This window comes from Dipodomys ordii, unplaced genomic scaffold (assembly GCF_000151885.1).
Source record: "Dipodomys ordii isolate 6190 unplaced genomic scaffold, Dord_2.0 Scaffold206, whole genome shotgun sequence".
NCBI classification, from domain to species: domain Eukaryota; kingdom Metazoa; phylum Chordata; class Mammalia; order Rodentia; family Heteromyidae; genus Dipodomys; species Dipodomys ordii.
Window position 1 is genome coordinate 1,165,028 of NW_012267422.1, and position 17,216 is coordinate 1,182,243.

The 17,216-nt window shown below is 41.9% G+C and overlaps 1 protein-coding gene across 2 annotated transcripts; it reads left to right on the forward strand.

Annotated features, from left to right (window-relative positions):
- The first annotated feature begins 6,646 nt into the window (after positions 1-6,646).
- On the forward strand, positions 6,647-17,204 carry LOC106000051 (chromosome unknown open reading frame, human C6orf62). 2 transcript variants are annotated; one of them, XM_013035241.1, is made up of 5 exons: positions 6,647-7,769; positions 11,042-11,218; positions 12,913-13,035; positions 14,858-14,992; positions 15,853-17,204. In XM_013035241.1, the coding sequence occupies exons 1-5, from the start codon at positions 7,728-7,730 to the stop codon at positions 15,976-15,978; spliced, it is 603 nt and encodes a 200-aa protein (XP_012890695.1). In that variant the 5' UTR covers positions 6,647-7,727; the 3' UTR covers positions 15,979-17,204. The 2 variants fall into 2 exon arrangements, with proteins under 2 accessions (XP_012890695.1, XP_012890694.1); XM_013035240.1 differs by having other exon boundaries at positions 6,649-9,107.
- Positions 17,205-17,216: the final 12 nt, after the last annotated feature.

A 17,216-nucleotide genomic window follows, 5' to 3' on the forward strand; every position in this document is an offset into this window, starting at 1 on the left:
TGCCAGTCATGGTACCTGAACTCTGGGCCTGGGCACTGTCCCTCAGCTCTTCAGCTCAAGGCTAGTGCTCTACCACTTGAGCCACAGCACCACTTCTAGCTTTTTCTGCTTATGTGGTGCTGAGGAATCGAACCCAGGGCCACATGCATGCAAGGCAAGCACTCTACCACTGAGCCACCTTCCCAGCCCCTCTGTGACACTCTTATATCCAATTAACCTCCAGAAAATTGGAAGTGGCACTGTGGCTGCTCAAAGTGGTAGAACACTAGCCTTGAGCAAAATAGCTTAGGGACAGTGCCTAGGGCCTGAGTTCAAGCTACAGGACCAAAAGCCTAGTAAACAGGAGTACTCCTATAATCTCACATGTTGAGGCAAATGATTATGAATTTAAGTGCAGTCTGGGATACCTAATGAGACCTAGGGGACAGGGGTGAGGGTGTGGGGTGTGTGTGTGGATAACTAATGTTGGTCAGGTTACTAAGTTTGCTGTGTACATTAGACATACCTGATAATCATAGAACTCTGGAATCCAAGGCAGGGAAATTGGGAGTTCAAGGCCAGTTTGGGCAACAGCAAAACCCTGTCTGAAAAGCTAACAGGCTGGGGGGTGTATGTAGCTCAGTGGTAAAGTACTGGCCTAACCTGTGTGATGTCCTAGGTTTGATTTCCAGTACTGACAAGAAAGAATAGAAAGTGGGAAGTGTCTCTAATCTTTTCAAAGGTGTTTATAGTCTGGAGTCAAATGGTTCTGTCTAAAAGAATAAAGGATTAAGTATATTATATAAATTTGTACTTATAAAGATTACCACCATAGTAAAAATATATTTCCTTATAAATTGTTAGGAAATACATACATATCACATATGCACATGTGTATACACAAAGAAAACATTGTCAAGGTGTTGAAAAATAAAACATACAAAATGTGATGCCAAATTATGACCCACGATATATAGCTAGATCTAGATCTAGTTATATATATAGTTATTATAAAGGTGATGAAAAGAAGGGCTAAAGTTACATAAGTCAGGTAAATAGTATATTTCTTTTTAGACAATGTCACTCCTTTCAACACTCTCTCCCATTTTCAACATAGTATCTGGTGAGTACCACTGCTGCATTTGTTTTGTTTGTTTGTTTGTTTGGGGTCTGGTTGTGGGGCCTGAACTCTGGGCCTGGGCACTGTCCCTCAGCTCTTCAGCTCTTCAGCTCAAGGCTCTACCACTTGAGCCACAGCGCCACTTCCGGCTTTTTTCTTTTTTCTTATGTGGTGCTGAGGAATGGAACCCAGGGCCTCATGCATGCAAGGCAAGCGCTCTACCACTGAGCCACCTTCCCAGGCCTACTGCTGCATTTGTTTACCCCTTGTCCCTCCATTTCTGTGTGCCCCCTTACCATCCCAAAGACAGATAAGACAAAAAGAAAACAAAAACAGCGATGAAGAGAAAAACTCTTGTTTCTATTTCCTGGAGTTCATCTCAATAAATTATATTTTATATGATCAGATGTACATAGGCATCGGTTGGTGTTCCTCTCCTAAGAATATTCTCGTTTGGTCTCACTGTGTGTGAACGCAGAGTCTGGTATAAATTATCATATCCACTGTATTTTAGATCTAGCTTCCACATATGAGAAAAAAACATGTGCCATTTGTGTCTCTGAGCTTGGTCACGATGTATCTATTAATGTGAAATCCACTTTGCCAGATGAATACCTAACAGCCACTCCTTCCTTTTCTTCCTTTTCTTGTTGCCAGTACCTTTCTTAGGTCAGATCATTTACCCAGCCCCAAGAGACAGGTCTATTTTAGCTAGTCTATGTCTATCAGACTTCCTCAAATCTAAGAGTTGCTGGTTAAATGGCCAATGAGATTTAAGGAATGTCTAGTGCAGCAAGACTGAGAGGATTATTCCCCTTCCCACCCCCCACTCCCCTCTTAAAAAAAATAGCTCTAAGAAGACCCAGACTTTACCCTGATTCTGTTTTCTGCCTTTTCTGGTGTTGGGAGACGAGGTAGCCATCTTGAGTTTCATGAATCAACAAGAACTGGCAGAGCAAAAGGAAGTAGTATGTGATCTGATGACATTGTTGAACAACTGAGTGAATGCCAGCTAAGAAGCTGAAGTGTGACTCACAGCCCTACTTCCAACTTGCATTTCTTTCTTCAAGCTTATCCTATAAAGAAGTCATGATTAATCTTGCTTAGCAGAATATTCCTCTCCAAAGCTTTTAACCATTTGACTTTGTAGACAGGTTTATATTTCACTTAGAAAAAAGAATAGCTGATTTTGTATTTAGAGTCTTCTTAGCAGAGAACCTTCCTGATAAATTAAATATATATGTGTGTGTGTGTGTGTGTGTGTGTGTGCAGATAATTCTAGAACACAAAATAGCAATGCAGTGAGAAAAAAATGATTCAGGAAGGAGCTTCTCAAGGTCACACTCTTGCAGACTACTTTTTTCTTATAGCTGCTTAAGCTTCCATTTGTGGTTGGTAGTTACTATTGCTTGGTATCTTTTACTGATTTCTTAGTGATTTGTACAATTTCTTGAATGTAGTCTTCTCTTTCCAAGTCTTTCTCTACTTTCTTATTCTCATACTCTCTTGCTTCCTTTTCTGTGGTGCTGCTACAGATATTCAAATTTCTAGAACCCTTCCCTTCCCTTTAGGTTGCCTGGGAGTCTGAGTCTAATCTCACTCCTTTTTTTTTTGGTCGGGTTGTGGGGCCTGAACTCTGGGCCTGAGTGCTATCCCTCAGCTCTTCAGCTCAAGGCTAGCACTCTACCACTTGAGCCAAAGTGCCACTTCTGGCTTTTTTCTTTTTTGCTTATGTGGTGCTGAGGAATGGAACCCAAGGCCTCAGGCATGCAAGGCAAGTGCTCTACCACTGAGCCACCTTCCCAGCCTCTTTGTTGTTGTTTGCTTTTTGGTGATGGTGATAGGGACCAACCCAATATTTTGTACATACGGAACAGTCACTCTAATACTGAGCTGCATCTGCAGTCCTTACCTCTTCTTTCAAAAATAAATGCCTCCATAGTGTTCCCACCAGCCCACACAACCCTTAGAGGACTTCTGGTCTACCAGGACGTCTTTGCATCCTCAGTTCCTCTTCCATTTAGTTTCAATTATGCAACACATCCCAGGAGAATCATCACCCTCCAGCCCCCACCAAGCTGGTTCTCTCTGGGGCTACCTAATGTCTTAAAGGTGCAATAACATGTGCCCTGGATTGCATAAGCTGTCTATCCATACCTGCATCTGCTGCATCTTTGGCAATCTGGTTTCCATCCCCACAGCCACACTGAAGCTATTCTCCAAAAGATGTCTGAAAAACAATGACCTCTTTTTAGTTAACTCTACTCTTCTGGTTTCTTTCTACAGCATAATATAAAAGGAAAAAAAAAAGGATTTCTCCTACCTCACATGTTCTCTTCCTTGGCTCCCATCCTATTTTCTAACAGTTCTCTTTTTATAGCCCTCTCCTTGCCATTCCTTTACTGCATATTTCCCTGGCTCCTTGTTTTCTCCTTTGTTCACCCCAAGGTCACACCATCTTCCCAACAGTGCTAAAAAAGCAAAAAGAAAAACAGCCTGCATAATATTCTCACTTAAGCTACAGTCCCTCTGCCAACGGGCTACTATTTATTTTGACACATATACTGGCACTTCAGTCTGCAGGCATCTTTGCACACCTGTTACCCCTCCCACCTTCACGCTCTAGTCATAGGACGGCATTTTCTTATAATTATTGTGTTTGTTTTTTGCCTAGTACTTCAAACTAGGCAACCTAAAACTACAGAAATTGATTTCTTCAGCATTCTGGGGGCTAGCAGTCTAAGATTGGAACTATAAATTGTTTAGGGACTTTTTCAGAAGCCTTTCTCCTTGCCTTGCAGATGGCTATCATCTTGAGGTGTCCTTACATGGTCTCTCTATGGGGATATCCCTGTCAAGTGGGTACTGGCATCTAAATTTAGGAATACTGGATAGATGAGTGACACAGAGATTTTCCTAGTAGAGGATTTTTTTTTTTTGTTGTCAATCTTGGGGCTTGAACTTGGGGCTTGGGTACTGTCCCTGAGCTCTTTTGCTCTATCACTTTGAGCCACAGTCCATTTCTAGTTTTCTGGTGGTTAATGTTTGATTGGAGATGAGTCTCACAGATTTTCCCGCCTTTGCTGCCTTTGAATGATGATCCTCAGATTACTGCCTTCTGAGTAGCTAGGAATACAGGCTTAAGCCACCAGTGCTGGCTTAATTTTTCCACTTTTTTTTCTTGTCAGTTATGGGTCTTGAGCTCAGGGCTTGGGGGCTGTCTCTAAGCTTTATTGCTCAAGGTTAATGCTCTACTGCTTTGAGCCTCAACTCTACTTCCACTTTTTAGGTAGTTAATTGGAGATAAAAGTCTCACTGCCTTTTCTGGCACACTGACTTTGAATCCCATTATCAGATGTCAGCCTCCTGACTTACTAGGATTACAGGCGTGACTCACCTATGACCAATGTATAGAAACTGAAAAAAAAAAACATTTAAAGAAATGTTTTATAGGGCTGGGAATGTGTCTTAGTGGTAGAGTGCTTGCCTAGCATGCATGAAGCCTTGGGTTGGATTCCTCAGTATCACATAAAACAGAAAAAGCTGGAAGTGGTGCTGTGGCTCAAGTGGTAGAGTGCTAGCTTTGAGCAAAAGAAGCTGAGGGACAGTGCCCAGGCCCTGAGTTCAAGCCCCAGGACTGGCAAAAAAAAAAAAAAGTTTATAGCAGATATATAGTGGCTAAAAAGCAGAAATAACCTAAACATCTATTGACTGATAAGTAAACAATATCCTACAGTGGAATATTAGTAATAAAAAGGAATTATATGTTGTATCCACACCGTGTGAAAATATGGATGGATCTCGAAACATGCTAAGAAGCTGATAACAAAAATCACATAATAAATGATCAATGAATAGGATATTCCAGAAAAGGTAAATGTATAAAACAACATAAATTAGGCGTCACCTAGGGCTGGGGAGAGCTGAAAAGGGGAAAAACTACTAAATGGATACCGGGTTTCTTGGGGTGATGATAATCGCTACACAACTCTGATTAAAAACCCTTAGAATGTATTCTTCAAATAGGTTAATGGTATGGCATATAGCTATTTTAAGAAAGCTGTTTAAACTCATGATCATATGCCAAAAACGTTGTGAAATCATCGGTTATCACGTGAACTTTCATTACGAGATTGGGAAAACAAATCAGCCAAACACTAGCATTACAAGCTTTACCTTTCAAGATCAGGAATTTGGAAACCTCAGGAATCCCATCCTTGATTTTGGACAATTTATATTAAAGGGTGGGTCGCATGTACTTCTTTGCCTTCTGGTCTTAAAAAAAAAATTTTTTTTTTTACAGCTAACAGATTTTGATTTCACGAAATAGAACGCAGGTAATTGGGGAACCTAGGCTTCTGAAATTTCATCACAGAGCAGCCAGTAAAGAACTGGTTTGGCTAACGTGGATTATTGACCTTTGCCGATTACATAACCTTGGGTTTTTATCAGCACATCAGAGCTGTGACAACGGAGGTCTCCTACGCTGTTTTTGGTGTCAAGGGCGACGTGATGCCGAGGCCAGGGCGTCACGTTTTGAGGACAGAGATCCCCAAGAGGGACAGAATGTAGGTCCTCGGTCCTCGGAGATCTGTACAGAGACTGTGTGGTGGCTGCAGGAGGGAAGATGGACCCAACCAGGCCGGGCTGCGTCCCTCCCCGGCTCGGGCCGCCACGCCTCCAGGGCGACTTTGACCTAGTTCAAACCTGCCCGGCGGCGCACGTGGCGCTGGAGACCAACGCCACGGCGAGGGGGGAGGAGACGAGGCTGCAGTGAACTACTTTCCGCTGCACCCAGTCTCCTAACTTCCAAGTACTGGAAAGGAACTTTGGGCTGGGGAGACCAATGGGGTAGACTCCCAGGACTACCGAGGCCTAAGGAAACGAAGCCAGAATCTTCTCACAGCTTTCCAAAGCGCACTCTCCTCTTACTGACTCATCCCTCCCCCTTCTCACACCCACTCTTTGTCCCTATTCCGTCCCAACTTTGGCCCGCCGGGCTCTTCGGCTCGGATCTCCCGTAGAACAACTACCCCGTGCCCAGCCCTAGAGGTTAGGAGACACCGGTAGAGCGACTCCATCCGGGACATCGGCAGGACAGAAAGGCGGGCTTTTATGACGTATTGAGGGCGGGGCGAAGAGCCAACTCCCGAGACTGGGACCTCGTGACCGAGAGGCAGAGGGGCGTGTCCGGGAGCCCCTTGCCCCGCCCCTTGAGAAGTTCCATTTTGTTGAAGAGAGGAGTTATCCATCCTCAAACTGCCCTTGGAGGAGGGAACGCGACAGAAGAAGATTAACGTCAAGGACTTGTCTCGTTCAAAGCTCGCTTATCCCATCTCCTTGGGAATTTCTTTCCAACGTTCCCCCGATTACCCTGAAAACATTCCCCCTCGCCATCTCCAATTCCTCCTTCCTCCCCCGAGTTTCTGCGCAGATGGTGTCGTCCGGCGCAGCGCGCAGCCGCAGAGGGCTCGGGGCGGTGCCGCTAAGGGGCGGGTGACGCAGCGGCCGTCGCTGCCATTTTAAGTTGTTTGTTCTGGCTTTTTTTTTTTCCTCTCCCCCCCCCCACCCCTTGCTTCAAACGCGACTCTGCCCCGGACCAGGGAGGCGCCCAGGGTCGCCGCTTTCCGCAGCTACCGGTGGGGGGGAAACGAGGCTGCGTCACCGCGGAACGCTTCCACCCTCCCGCTTCGGCGCTTCCCCCCTCGGCGGGTCTTCGTCGACCTCCTCTCCCGAGCCTGAAACCGGACTGTAGGAGGAAGAGAGACTCTGTAGAGCAGATGCTTGGACTGAAATAACTCTTATTCCTGGGGTTTTTTTTTTTCTCGGCTGCCAAGACCCCCTTTAGCGCAGGGCTCCCTTTCCCTCCCCTCCCCCTCCGCGGCCCACACCAGTCCTCGCCCCCTCTTCTCGTCTCTCCTCCCTCTTCTCTCTCTCTCTCGCTCTCCCCTTCGCCGCTCCCTCCGTGTCCTTTCCCCCTCCGTCGCTGCCCGGGGCGCCGAGCCAGACTATGGGTCCCAGGTGGGGGCTGAGTGGCGGCAGCAGCGCGGGCGGCCCGGTCACCGTGCGCACTGCAGCGGGAATGGAGGGGCTCAGTTGGCTGGTGGTTTTCTCTTGACATGGCTCCTGCCCGAGCTGCGAGCAGCGCCCCCGCCGCCGCCGCCTCTTCCGCCGCCGCCGCCACCGCTCCGCCCGCAGGCTGCGGCTAGAAGGGCCCCGAACCTCCCCAACCCCGAGAGTCGGTCCGTGAGTCTTGGTAATCCGCGGGGGACCGGGAAGGGGATTTCAGATCCCCCCGTCACCCCCCCCACCCCGACCCTCCTGCCGCCTCGACTCCACTTTCTGCCTCCTTTCCTCCCCCCAAACCTCACTCACTCCCCCCCCCCAACCTCGGGAAACCAACTTAACGACCCCACCCTACACCATCCAAACGCTGGAAAACATGGTCTGTTGAACGGGAGAGCGAATCTAGAATCTGGGGAACTTTTTTTTTTTAAGGGGGGGTGGGCTTACTTTAAAAAAAGTTGACTAATATTAACACAACTATTTTCTCTTTTTCCCGCTGATCCCGTCCCTTTTTGCCCTCTCCCGCCTACTCTATCCGGGCGGGAATTGTTTCCACGATGAAATGAGTGAAATCCTGAGTGATCCTGTGTCTCCCGTGGTGCGAGTGAGTCGCTGCCGCTGAAGGCGAGGGGTGGGGGTGGGACCTGGTGGGGTGGAAGGCAGGTGGTCCCCGGCACTGCCCGGGATTTGGGAGAACCCGCCACCTTTGCCTCAGCAATGCTCACGAGAAGATAAACCGCACTCCCCACCATCTTGACAGGGGCAAATTTATAAGGAAGGCTCCCTTGGGGAATGTAGAGCTTATCGCAGGACTGAGGGTTGTCGGGATCATCCTGGGCATTAATCAGGTGTAACCACAGAGGCGGAATAATTATTAATATCAATTAATATACCCCTTTCCCTCTGCCATCATGATTCTCCTTGGCAGCAGCATTAGCAGCCGCCTGAGGGTGAAAATGTGGGTGATGGGGAAGTTGGTAATGACTCCGCTGTTTTTCCTTATGGCTGCTTTGGGCAACAGCTGTCCACCCCCGGTATACACTGTAGTTGATTGCAGGGAAACCCTGTACCTCTCCCCTTTCTCTGCTGATTTTGCACTTTTCTCTTTGATCACCACCACCAAGAGTAATCAATAACAAGCACTGACAATACATAGCAATAGTGAAATCTGAAATAACAGAATTAATTAGGTACTACAGCCATGGATCTGGCTGGGTAAAATACGATTGGGTATTTCAGTTTCATTCACCTACCCTGTTTTGGTGTTTTGTTTTTGGTTTCTTCTTTTTTTTCTTTTTGTTTTGGTACTTGGAAAACAAGGATCACACTCTCCCTCCCCTTCCCTATTACTTTTCATAGGCCCTTTTCTTAAAAGGGGGAAAAATCCGGATGGATTTCAAGGATTGGACTGGTGTCAGCTGTGTTTTATTGCACACTTAAATCCTGATTATCAGGATTTTCATTTCCCCTTTGAAAGCTTTTATTTTGGCAGCTAAGCCAAATGTGTTTTCCGGAAAGTTAGTTCAAGTATTTTCTCCTCTTTCTTTCCTTCCTCCCCTTCCTTTTTCCTATTTGACCCCAAACATTGTCCAAACATGACTGGACAGCAGCTTTGGTTTCTTGACCCTGTAGTATGACAGTCTGCTAATATTGCCAGAAGGTGCCGTTTTGGGGTTACAGTTGTGATTTTAGCTATTCAATCATATTAGCAGGAGAAAAAAATGACTTGTTTCTGTTGTACTTGAGTCTTAAGAAAAAGTGCCCATAGTTTAGTGACAATTTCCAAAGGCTTTAGTACCACCTTTATTTCAAAATGGGGGACCCAAACTCCCGGAAGAAACAAGCTCTGAACAGACTACGTGCTCAGCTTAGAAAGAAAAAAGAATCTCTAGCTGACCAGTTTGACTTCAAGATGTATATTGCCTTTGTATTCAAGGAGAAGGTAATTTAAAATTCTTAATGTGAATTAGCACAAGTGATTTTGTGTATGTATGTTATGTAAACAACATGAATGTTTACATGTATGTTGTTTACATAATAAACATAAGTATATTACTTACATATTTGGATATTAGGTTAAAAAGTATCTGGGGAAGGTATTTTAATTACTTTCTCACCCTTATGGGTGATCTTGCGAATTGAGTAGTTGCATTAAAAATATGAATGGAAGGCTCTTCATTATTAATTGACTTGGAAATAGGGTTTAATTCTAAAGGTTAGTAGGATCCACTTGTAGTTGACATGGGTTGGATAGCATTGTAAAACTGGAGTAATTGAGAACTTTAGAGCTGAATATAAGGATTATGTAATATATAAATAGGACCCTTGAAAGTGTTAAATTATAATAAAAAATTTAGGCTAAAGGTAGTGTGTTTCTTCAACTGTTAGGTTTCTTTTCTCTTCGTGCATTTAAGGAAGTAAAGTATACTTCCAAGTATTAAGAACAGTTAAAAATACTGAGATGAATAATTTGTGTTTCACTGTTTCTTAAAATTCAAAATAACATAAAAGAGGTTTAAATATTTTGGTTTAGTTAGAATTAGTTCTACAATTAAGTATCAGAAGTTGTAGAAAGTCAGAGAATTTCTTGAAAGTTCTATTGTATACTTTTGCAACTGAAAAGTAGTTTCTGAAATTATGAGCAAGGTGGTTTATTTGACAGGAGATGGGTTTAGATAAAAAGGAAGTACTACTTTGGTTTTTTACTTAAATGAATTGATTTCAAATCAGAAATATGTTGGTGGAATTGTGTAGTATTTTTAAGTTTTCCAGGTGTTTATTCCATTCTTAACAATTGTTTGTATTTATGAACTCTTAGTCACTGGAGTAATGGCATTGTAGCGTAGTTTTGATGGATTTGTGTTTTGAAATGATTGTCCCAAGTCTGGCTAATAAGGAAGGATTTATTTCCACATTTTCTTTTTCTTACAGTTTTTGAAAAATAAGTTTACTGAAATCTGATAGGATCACATTTTAGTTCAAGGTTTTTTTTTTTTGTTGTTTGTTTGTTTGTTTTTGGGTCCGGTCGTGGGGGCTGAACTCTGGGCCTGGGTGCTGTCCCTCAGCTCTTCAGCTCAAGGCTAGCGCTCTACCACTTGAGCCACAGCGCCACTTCCGGCTTTTTTCTTATGTGGTGCTGAGGAATCGAACCCAGGGCCTCATGCATTACAAGGCAAGCGCTCTACCACTGAGCCACCTTCCCAGCCCCGGTTTTTTTTTTTTTTAACATAAGTTCTTTCAAAATTCAAGGTATAAATGATGAGGTTAAATCTTTGTACAATCTATGATGCCCCAGACTGTACGAGCTAGTTCTTTTAATGTTTGTGGAAATCTGGTATTATTCTATGAATGAATCATATCCGTACAATTGCCATGAATAGTTAGTGATCATAATAGGACAGAATTTTGAAAGCTAGCTTGGTAATGAGCACTTAACCCAGTTTTGAAAGAATATGGTATACTTTTTTCTTTCAAATACTAACACTTGTATGTAATCTTCAAAAAGAGTAATGGAAATGGACTCATTTAAGGAATGAAATAGGTAATTTGGATACCGTATTTTTAAAACGAGCATCTTTAGGGATGCCTGGTGTCCCTCACAGCATTTAAGAAATTGTCTCAAATAAGTACATGGTATAGGATACAAAATGCTATAAATCTGAGGAGTTACCATTTTAATATTAGGCTATTTATGTTTGGCAGAGGAAGAACAAAGATCCAATACTAAAAATGTACATTTTCTATATTAAAAATACTTTAGACAGTTAAGAATTATACTAAGGTGGAGTAAAGATTTTTTGACATTGTAATATTTAGTGGGGGGATCAAATGACAGTGTGTTTACAGTAGTTAATGTAATTTTATTTTTCCTCTTAGAAGAAAAAATCAGCACTTTTTGAAGTGTCTGAAGTTATACCAGTCATGACAAATAATTATGAAGAAAATATCCTTAAAGGTGTGCGAGATTCCAGCTATTCCTTGGAAAGTTCCATAGAGCTTCTACAGAAGGATGTGGTACAGCTCCATGCTCCAAGATACCAGTCTATGAGAAGGGTAAGTTCAATAAACCTTCTTAAGAGTTTTGTGAATTAAGCTTACAATATTTTTCATGCTGAGGATGGGTAGGTACTATCAAGATGGAGCTAAGAACTGGGCCAAGGGCTGGGCAGTGGGCTCAGTGGTAGAGCGCTTGCCTTGCATGCCTGAGGCCCTGGGTTTGATTCCTCAGCACCACATAAGCAAAAAGAAAAAACCTGGAAGTGGCGCTGTGGCTCAAGTGGTAGAGCACTAGCCTTGAGCTGAAGAGCTGAGGGACAGCGCTCAGGCCCAGAGTTCAGGCCCCACGACCGGACCCCCCCCAAAAAAAAAAAAAACTGGGCCAAGCACTAGTGGCTCACGCCTGTAATCCTAGCTACTCAGGGGGCTGAGATGTTAGGATGGAGGTTCAAAGCCAGCCCCGGCAGGAAAGACTGTGAGACGCCTATCTCCAATAAACCACCAGAAAACCGGAAGTGGCGCTGTAGCTCAAAGTGGTAGAGCACTTGCCTTGAGCTGAAGAGCTGAGGGAGAGCACTCAGGCCCAGAGTTCAAGCCCCACAACGGACAAAAAAACAAAAAACTGGGATCATGCTTTAGAGACTTTAAGGAAAAAAAAAAATATATATATATATATATGTGTGTGTGTGTATATATATATATAAAATGGGAAAAATGTAGATTTTGCCTTAGACCATTTCATTTTTGGATAAAATTTGTACAGAAATTCTTTCAGTTCATTATAGGTACTTAGAGCCACTTAAGTGCTACATCTAAATTTATTCTTTTGCAAAGTATGGTGGCCTACCTGTAATCCTAAGATTTGGGAGGCTGAGGCAGGAGGATTATGTATTCTAGGCTACATAGACTAAGATCCCATCTTAAATAAAACAGGAAAGATTGGTTTTAAATTAGTGAAGTGAATTTGTTTTCTTAGAAATTGACTTAAGAAAAAAGTTTGCTGGGCGCTGGTGGTTCACACCTGTAATCCTAGCTACTCAGGAGGCTGAGATCTGAGGATCAAGAAAAGAAAAAAGTTTAACTTTGCTTTGGGCATGTAATTATTGTATAATAGTGATTATTGTGGATTTTTTTTTGGGGGGGGGTGTCAGTTGTGGTACTTGAACTCAAGGCCTGGGTGCTGTTCTTGAACTCTTTTTGTTCAAAGCTAGTGCTCTACCACTTTGAGTCACAGCGCCACTTCCAGTTTTCAGGTGGTTAATTGGAGATAAAAGTCTCATGGACTTTGCTGTCCCAGGCTGGTTTCAAACCATTATCCTCAGATCGCAGTCTCATGAGTAGTTTAGGATGACAGGTATGAGTCACCAGTACCTGGCAGAATGTTTCATATATTAACTACTGAGTTTCCCTGTCTGGCTAGAGAATAAATATTAACCCTTTTATAAATAACTCTGAAGGGTGGAAATAAAAGTATATGAGTAACAACAAAAATAAAAGCAATTCTGCCATGTACTAATGAATATTAGACTTTATGTGAGCAATAGTGTGAACTAAATAACTAGATTCTGAGATGAGAATAAAACTAAATTTGAGGTAAAAGTTGATAAATGGTGGACCTTTTAACTATTTTCTTGTAAGATATAAATTAATAAATAGTGGGCCTTCTGAATTTGTAAAATGTTTCTGTAGTTAAACCCTGTAATTACAGCTTTATTTCTTGTTTTAAAAAATCTTTTTTTCTTCTTTAATAGGATGTTATTGGCTGTACTCAGGAGATGGATTTCATTCTTTGGCCTCGGAATGATATTGAGAAAATTGTCTGTCTCCTATTTTCTAGGTGGAAGGAATCTGATGAACCTTTTAGGCCTGTTCAGGTATTGTATTCCAAAATGAACAATTATATCAACATTTTTACAATTGAATCTAACTTCTTTGGGAATATGCTTTCTAGTAAGTTTATTTCACAAATTCATTTTGTCCTTTGATTTTAATTTTTTTCATTTTTATTTTTTGGCCAATCCTGGGGCTTGAGGGCCTGGGCACTGTCCCTCCCAGAGCTTCTTTTGCTCAAGGCTGGTGTTTTACCACTTGAGCCACAGCACCACTTCTGGCTTTTTCTGTGTATATGGTACTGAGGAATTGAACCTCAGGGCTTTATGCATGCTAGGCAAGCACTCTACCACTAAGCCAAGTTCCTAACCCTTCCTTTGACTATTGTAAGAGAAGAAAGTAAGACCAGAAAATCTCTTTAAGGTAGGCCTATAGGTAAGCTTCAGATTTGTGACCCTTATTCTTTTTTTTTTCTTTTGTTTTGGTAGGGCTGGGGTGGGGGGGTGGGGAGGTGGGTGTTGGTCTGGGGTTTGAACTCTGGGTTTGGGTGCTGTCCTTCAGCTCAAGGCTAGCACTCTACCACTTGAGCCGCAGCGTAAGCGTTTTCCTGGTGGTTAACTGGAGATAAGTCTCACAGAGGTTCCTGTCCGGGCTGGCTTTGAACCATGATCCTCAGATCTCATGCTTTTGAGTAACTAGGATTACAGGTGTGAGCCACCAGCACCCCGACTACCTTTATTCTTCTAGAGCAAGTAAAGAACCTTTTCTAGAAGTTGATCTGTTTCTAAAAGCTGTACTGAAGTAAATTGAGTAATACTTCTTTGTTGCTGGGAATTGAACATAAGTCTTCATAAATGCTAATTTTTGCTGAGCTGGTCTCCTAACTTCTGAGTAGCTGGGATTACTGGTTTGTCTCAGGCCATCTGATGGGATCTTCCTCTTCCTCGTTTCCAGATTTTTTTGCTGGTTATTCGGAGATAAGGTCTTATGGGCCTTCCTGCTTTGGCTGGAAAGATCTGTCTCCTGAATAGCTCAGGCCTATGCCTGAGCTACCTATACCTGGAGTGTGCTCCCTTCCCCCCCCCCCTCTTTTTTTAGGCTAGTACTGAGGCTTGAACCCTGGGCTTCCAGCTTGCTTTACTTGTTGTCATGGTGGTGTTCTACCACTTGAGTCAAACCTCCAGTCTGGAGGTTTTGGTTTTTTTTTTTTTTTTAATGGTTGTATTTTTTTTTTGAATTTTTTATTTTATTTTATTTTATTTGTGAACAAACTGTACAGAGGGGTTACAATTGCATGGGCAGGATAATGCGTACATTTCTTACCAAGCATTGCAGCCTCCTCCTTTGTTTACCCTTCCCATCCCTTCCCAGCCTCCCCCCTCCCGGGTTTTGGTTTTTTTGTTGTTCAGGATTTCCCACTGGGAAATTTTTTTGTGTGTCCATTTGAGTTTCTAGTATCCTTTATGATACCTCAGTTGAAATAAGTAATTTCGTCTTAAATCATGACTAATGCTTGAGAAATGATGTACTTACTAAGCTTTCTCTTAAATCTTTTCATGAGGATTTTTGTTTTGGGTTTTGTTTTGTTGAGATAGGTTCTTATTGAATAGCCCTGGCTGGCCTGGGAGTTCTCAACCTTTACCCTCAGCCTCCAAAGCACTGGGATGGCAAGTGTGCACATATGTACCATCACACCTGGGACAAAATTTTTTTAAATTGTATATAATGATAACTGAGTAGCCATGTGTGGCCATTGGCTAACATTGAGTCACACAGATAATATGCATATGGATGGATGGATGTAGTAGTTATTTCAGGTAGTCTAACATTTAAAGTTATGTATAAATATATGTATTTTGTAATTAGGCCAAATTTGAGTTTCATCATGGTGACTATGAAAAACAGTTTCTGCATGTACTGAGCCGCAAGGACAAGACTGGAATTGTTGTCAACAATCCTAGCCAGTCAGTGTTTCTCTTTATTGACAGACAGCACTTGCAGGTAAGTTTTTTTTGTTGTTTGTTTTAAGACTACATTGGGGCTTATTCAAGAAGCTTATTGGTTAGCATACTTTTCTGAATGAGATACTTAATTCTGTTTTGCCCCCTTAACACAGGATTAATTTGAACTTATTAGAAAATGGAGAACAGATATCTTAGTCCTTACTCTAGAAGTTGCAAAACTTTTTTTTGGGGGGGGGGTTGTGGTACTAGAACTTGAATTCTGGGCTAGTTGCTTAGTTGAAACTAAGAGAATCAGTTTTTCCTACCTCAGCTTACTTTGAACTAAGATCCTCAGATTTTAGCCTCCTGAGTAGGATTATAGGCATGAACCACTGGTGTCTGGCTCACATTTGTATTTTAAAAGCACTTCCCATTTAAGCAGCAGTTTCAAGCTGGGTGCTGGTGGCTCAAGCCTGTAATCCTAACTCCTTAGGAGGCTGGAGCTGGGTATCGCAGTTTCAAGCCAGCCCCAGCAAGAAACTCTGTGAGACTCTTGTCTCCAATTAACTACCAAAAAAGCCAGAAGTAGAGCTCAAGTAGTGGAGTGCTAGCCTTGAGCATAGAAGCTCAGGGACATTGGCTAATCTCTGAATTCAAGTCCCAGGACCAATGCAAAAAATAAAAAATAAAATAATAGTGATTGATTTACTTGCTAATACTTCAATTTTCTTTTAGTCCTTAGCCCTAATAATTTATGGTAAGATTGTTTTCTTTACTAAACAATGGACAGGTTTATCCTTTACTTTGTATGCTTTATTATTGTGCCCTGGGTTCTTAATACATTGTGGGAGATTGGCTTCAAGTTAAAATTATGCTCTTTATATTAAAATTATTTTTGAAACCTTTTTTCTTTACCAGACTCCAAAAAACAAAGCTACCATCTTCAAGTTATGCAGCATCTGCCTCTACCTGCCACAGGAACAGCTCACCCACTGGGCAGTTGGCACCATAGAGGACCACCTCCGTCCTTACATGCCAGAATAGAGTATAAACCAGCAAAATGGAGATCAGAGAATGCAGCAGCATTTTTTTTTTCTTACCACTTTTATTCTTTCAGAGTTTTAAAGAAAATGGACTCATGCACAGAACACTATGCATTTTGAACCTTGTTCATCCTGGATTTTTTTTTTTCATTTGTATCACAGAACTTAAAAAAAAATTAGATGTCTTCTGCACGGACTGTGTGAAGGAAGATGCTTTGCATATCTGCTGCACTGCATCAGCATCTTACTAAAAATGTGAAATGAAAGGACTATTGTACACTGAAATGCTTAAATGTATCTGAAAGCACAAGGTGATACTCATTTTTGATGGTCTTCCCATTTGTGCTGGTTGTTGCCTCTTTGACATCTGTCATCAGTATTTGAGGGTGAGAAGTGAATGTAACAGGTATAAATAACTTTTTTTTTTTTAAAAAAAAAGCTTTGCTATAATCACCATTGTTTCAGAGCACTGTCAGATTCATTTTATAACCAGAAGTGGTTATTTAAAAAGAAAATACAACCATGGGGAAGAAATCTTAAATGAAAAACCATCTCATTATAGGCATTCTTGCCTCATGTTTTTCTTGGTACTTAACATAATCTTTTTTGTTCCCCAGATCTCTTTCCCCAAGTTGCTGTTTTGAAAGTATTCTGCTGAGTGGATATATTTATGCACTCAAAAGCAGATCTGGAGTCTGAAGTAGCCAAAGCAGCTATAAAACTGAGAAATACATTCATAGCTGCAGAAACCATGATAGGTAGAGGACTTTACATTTTTTGTTTTAGTTTTGTTTTTTTGGTGTTAAAGAATTTAATTATAAAGAAAAATTTCAGTAAATTGTGCAGAAATACTTGTTTCTACACCATCCTAAAGGAAAAGGAGAATTTTTGAAAAGTTATAAAAGTTGGGATCTTAAATTGTAAAAATAACCAGAGTGTCAAAAGTTCTAAAAGCAGAACTCATTTTGTGCAATGAACATAAGGAAAGACTACTGTATAGTTTTTTTGGTTTTTCTTTTTTTCTCCTTTTAAATGAAGAATAGCTTTGCTTAAGGGTTGCATACTTTCATGGAGTAAATCTGAATGATCCTACTCCTTTGGAGTAAAACTAGTGTGTAACTAGTTTCCAATTGTATTTAGCTTTTTCTGGTTGGAATTTGAAAAAAATGAAAACCTAAATAAAATAGGTGGAAGTTCCCTGACTATTCAGGTGAATATACAAATCTTGAAGTGGTAACT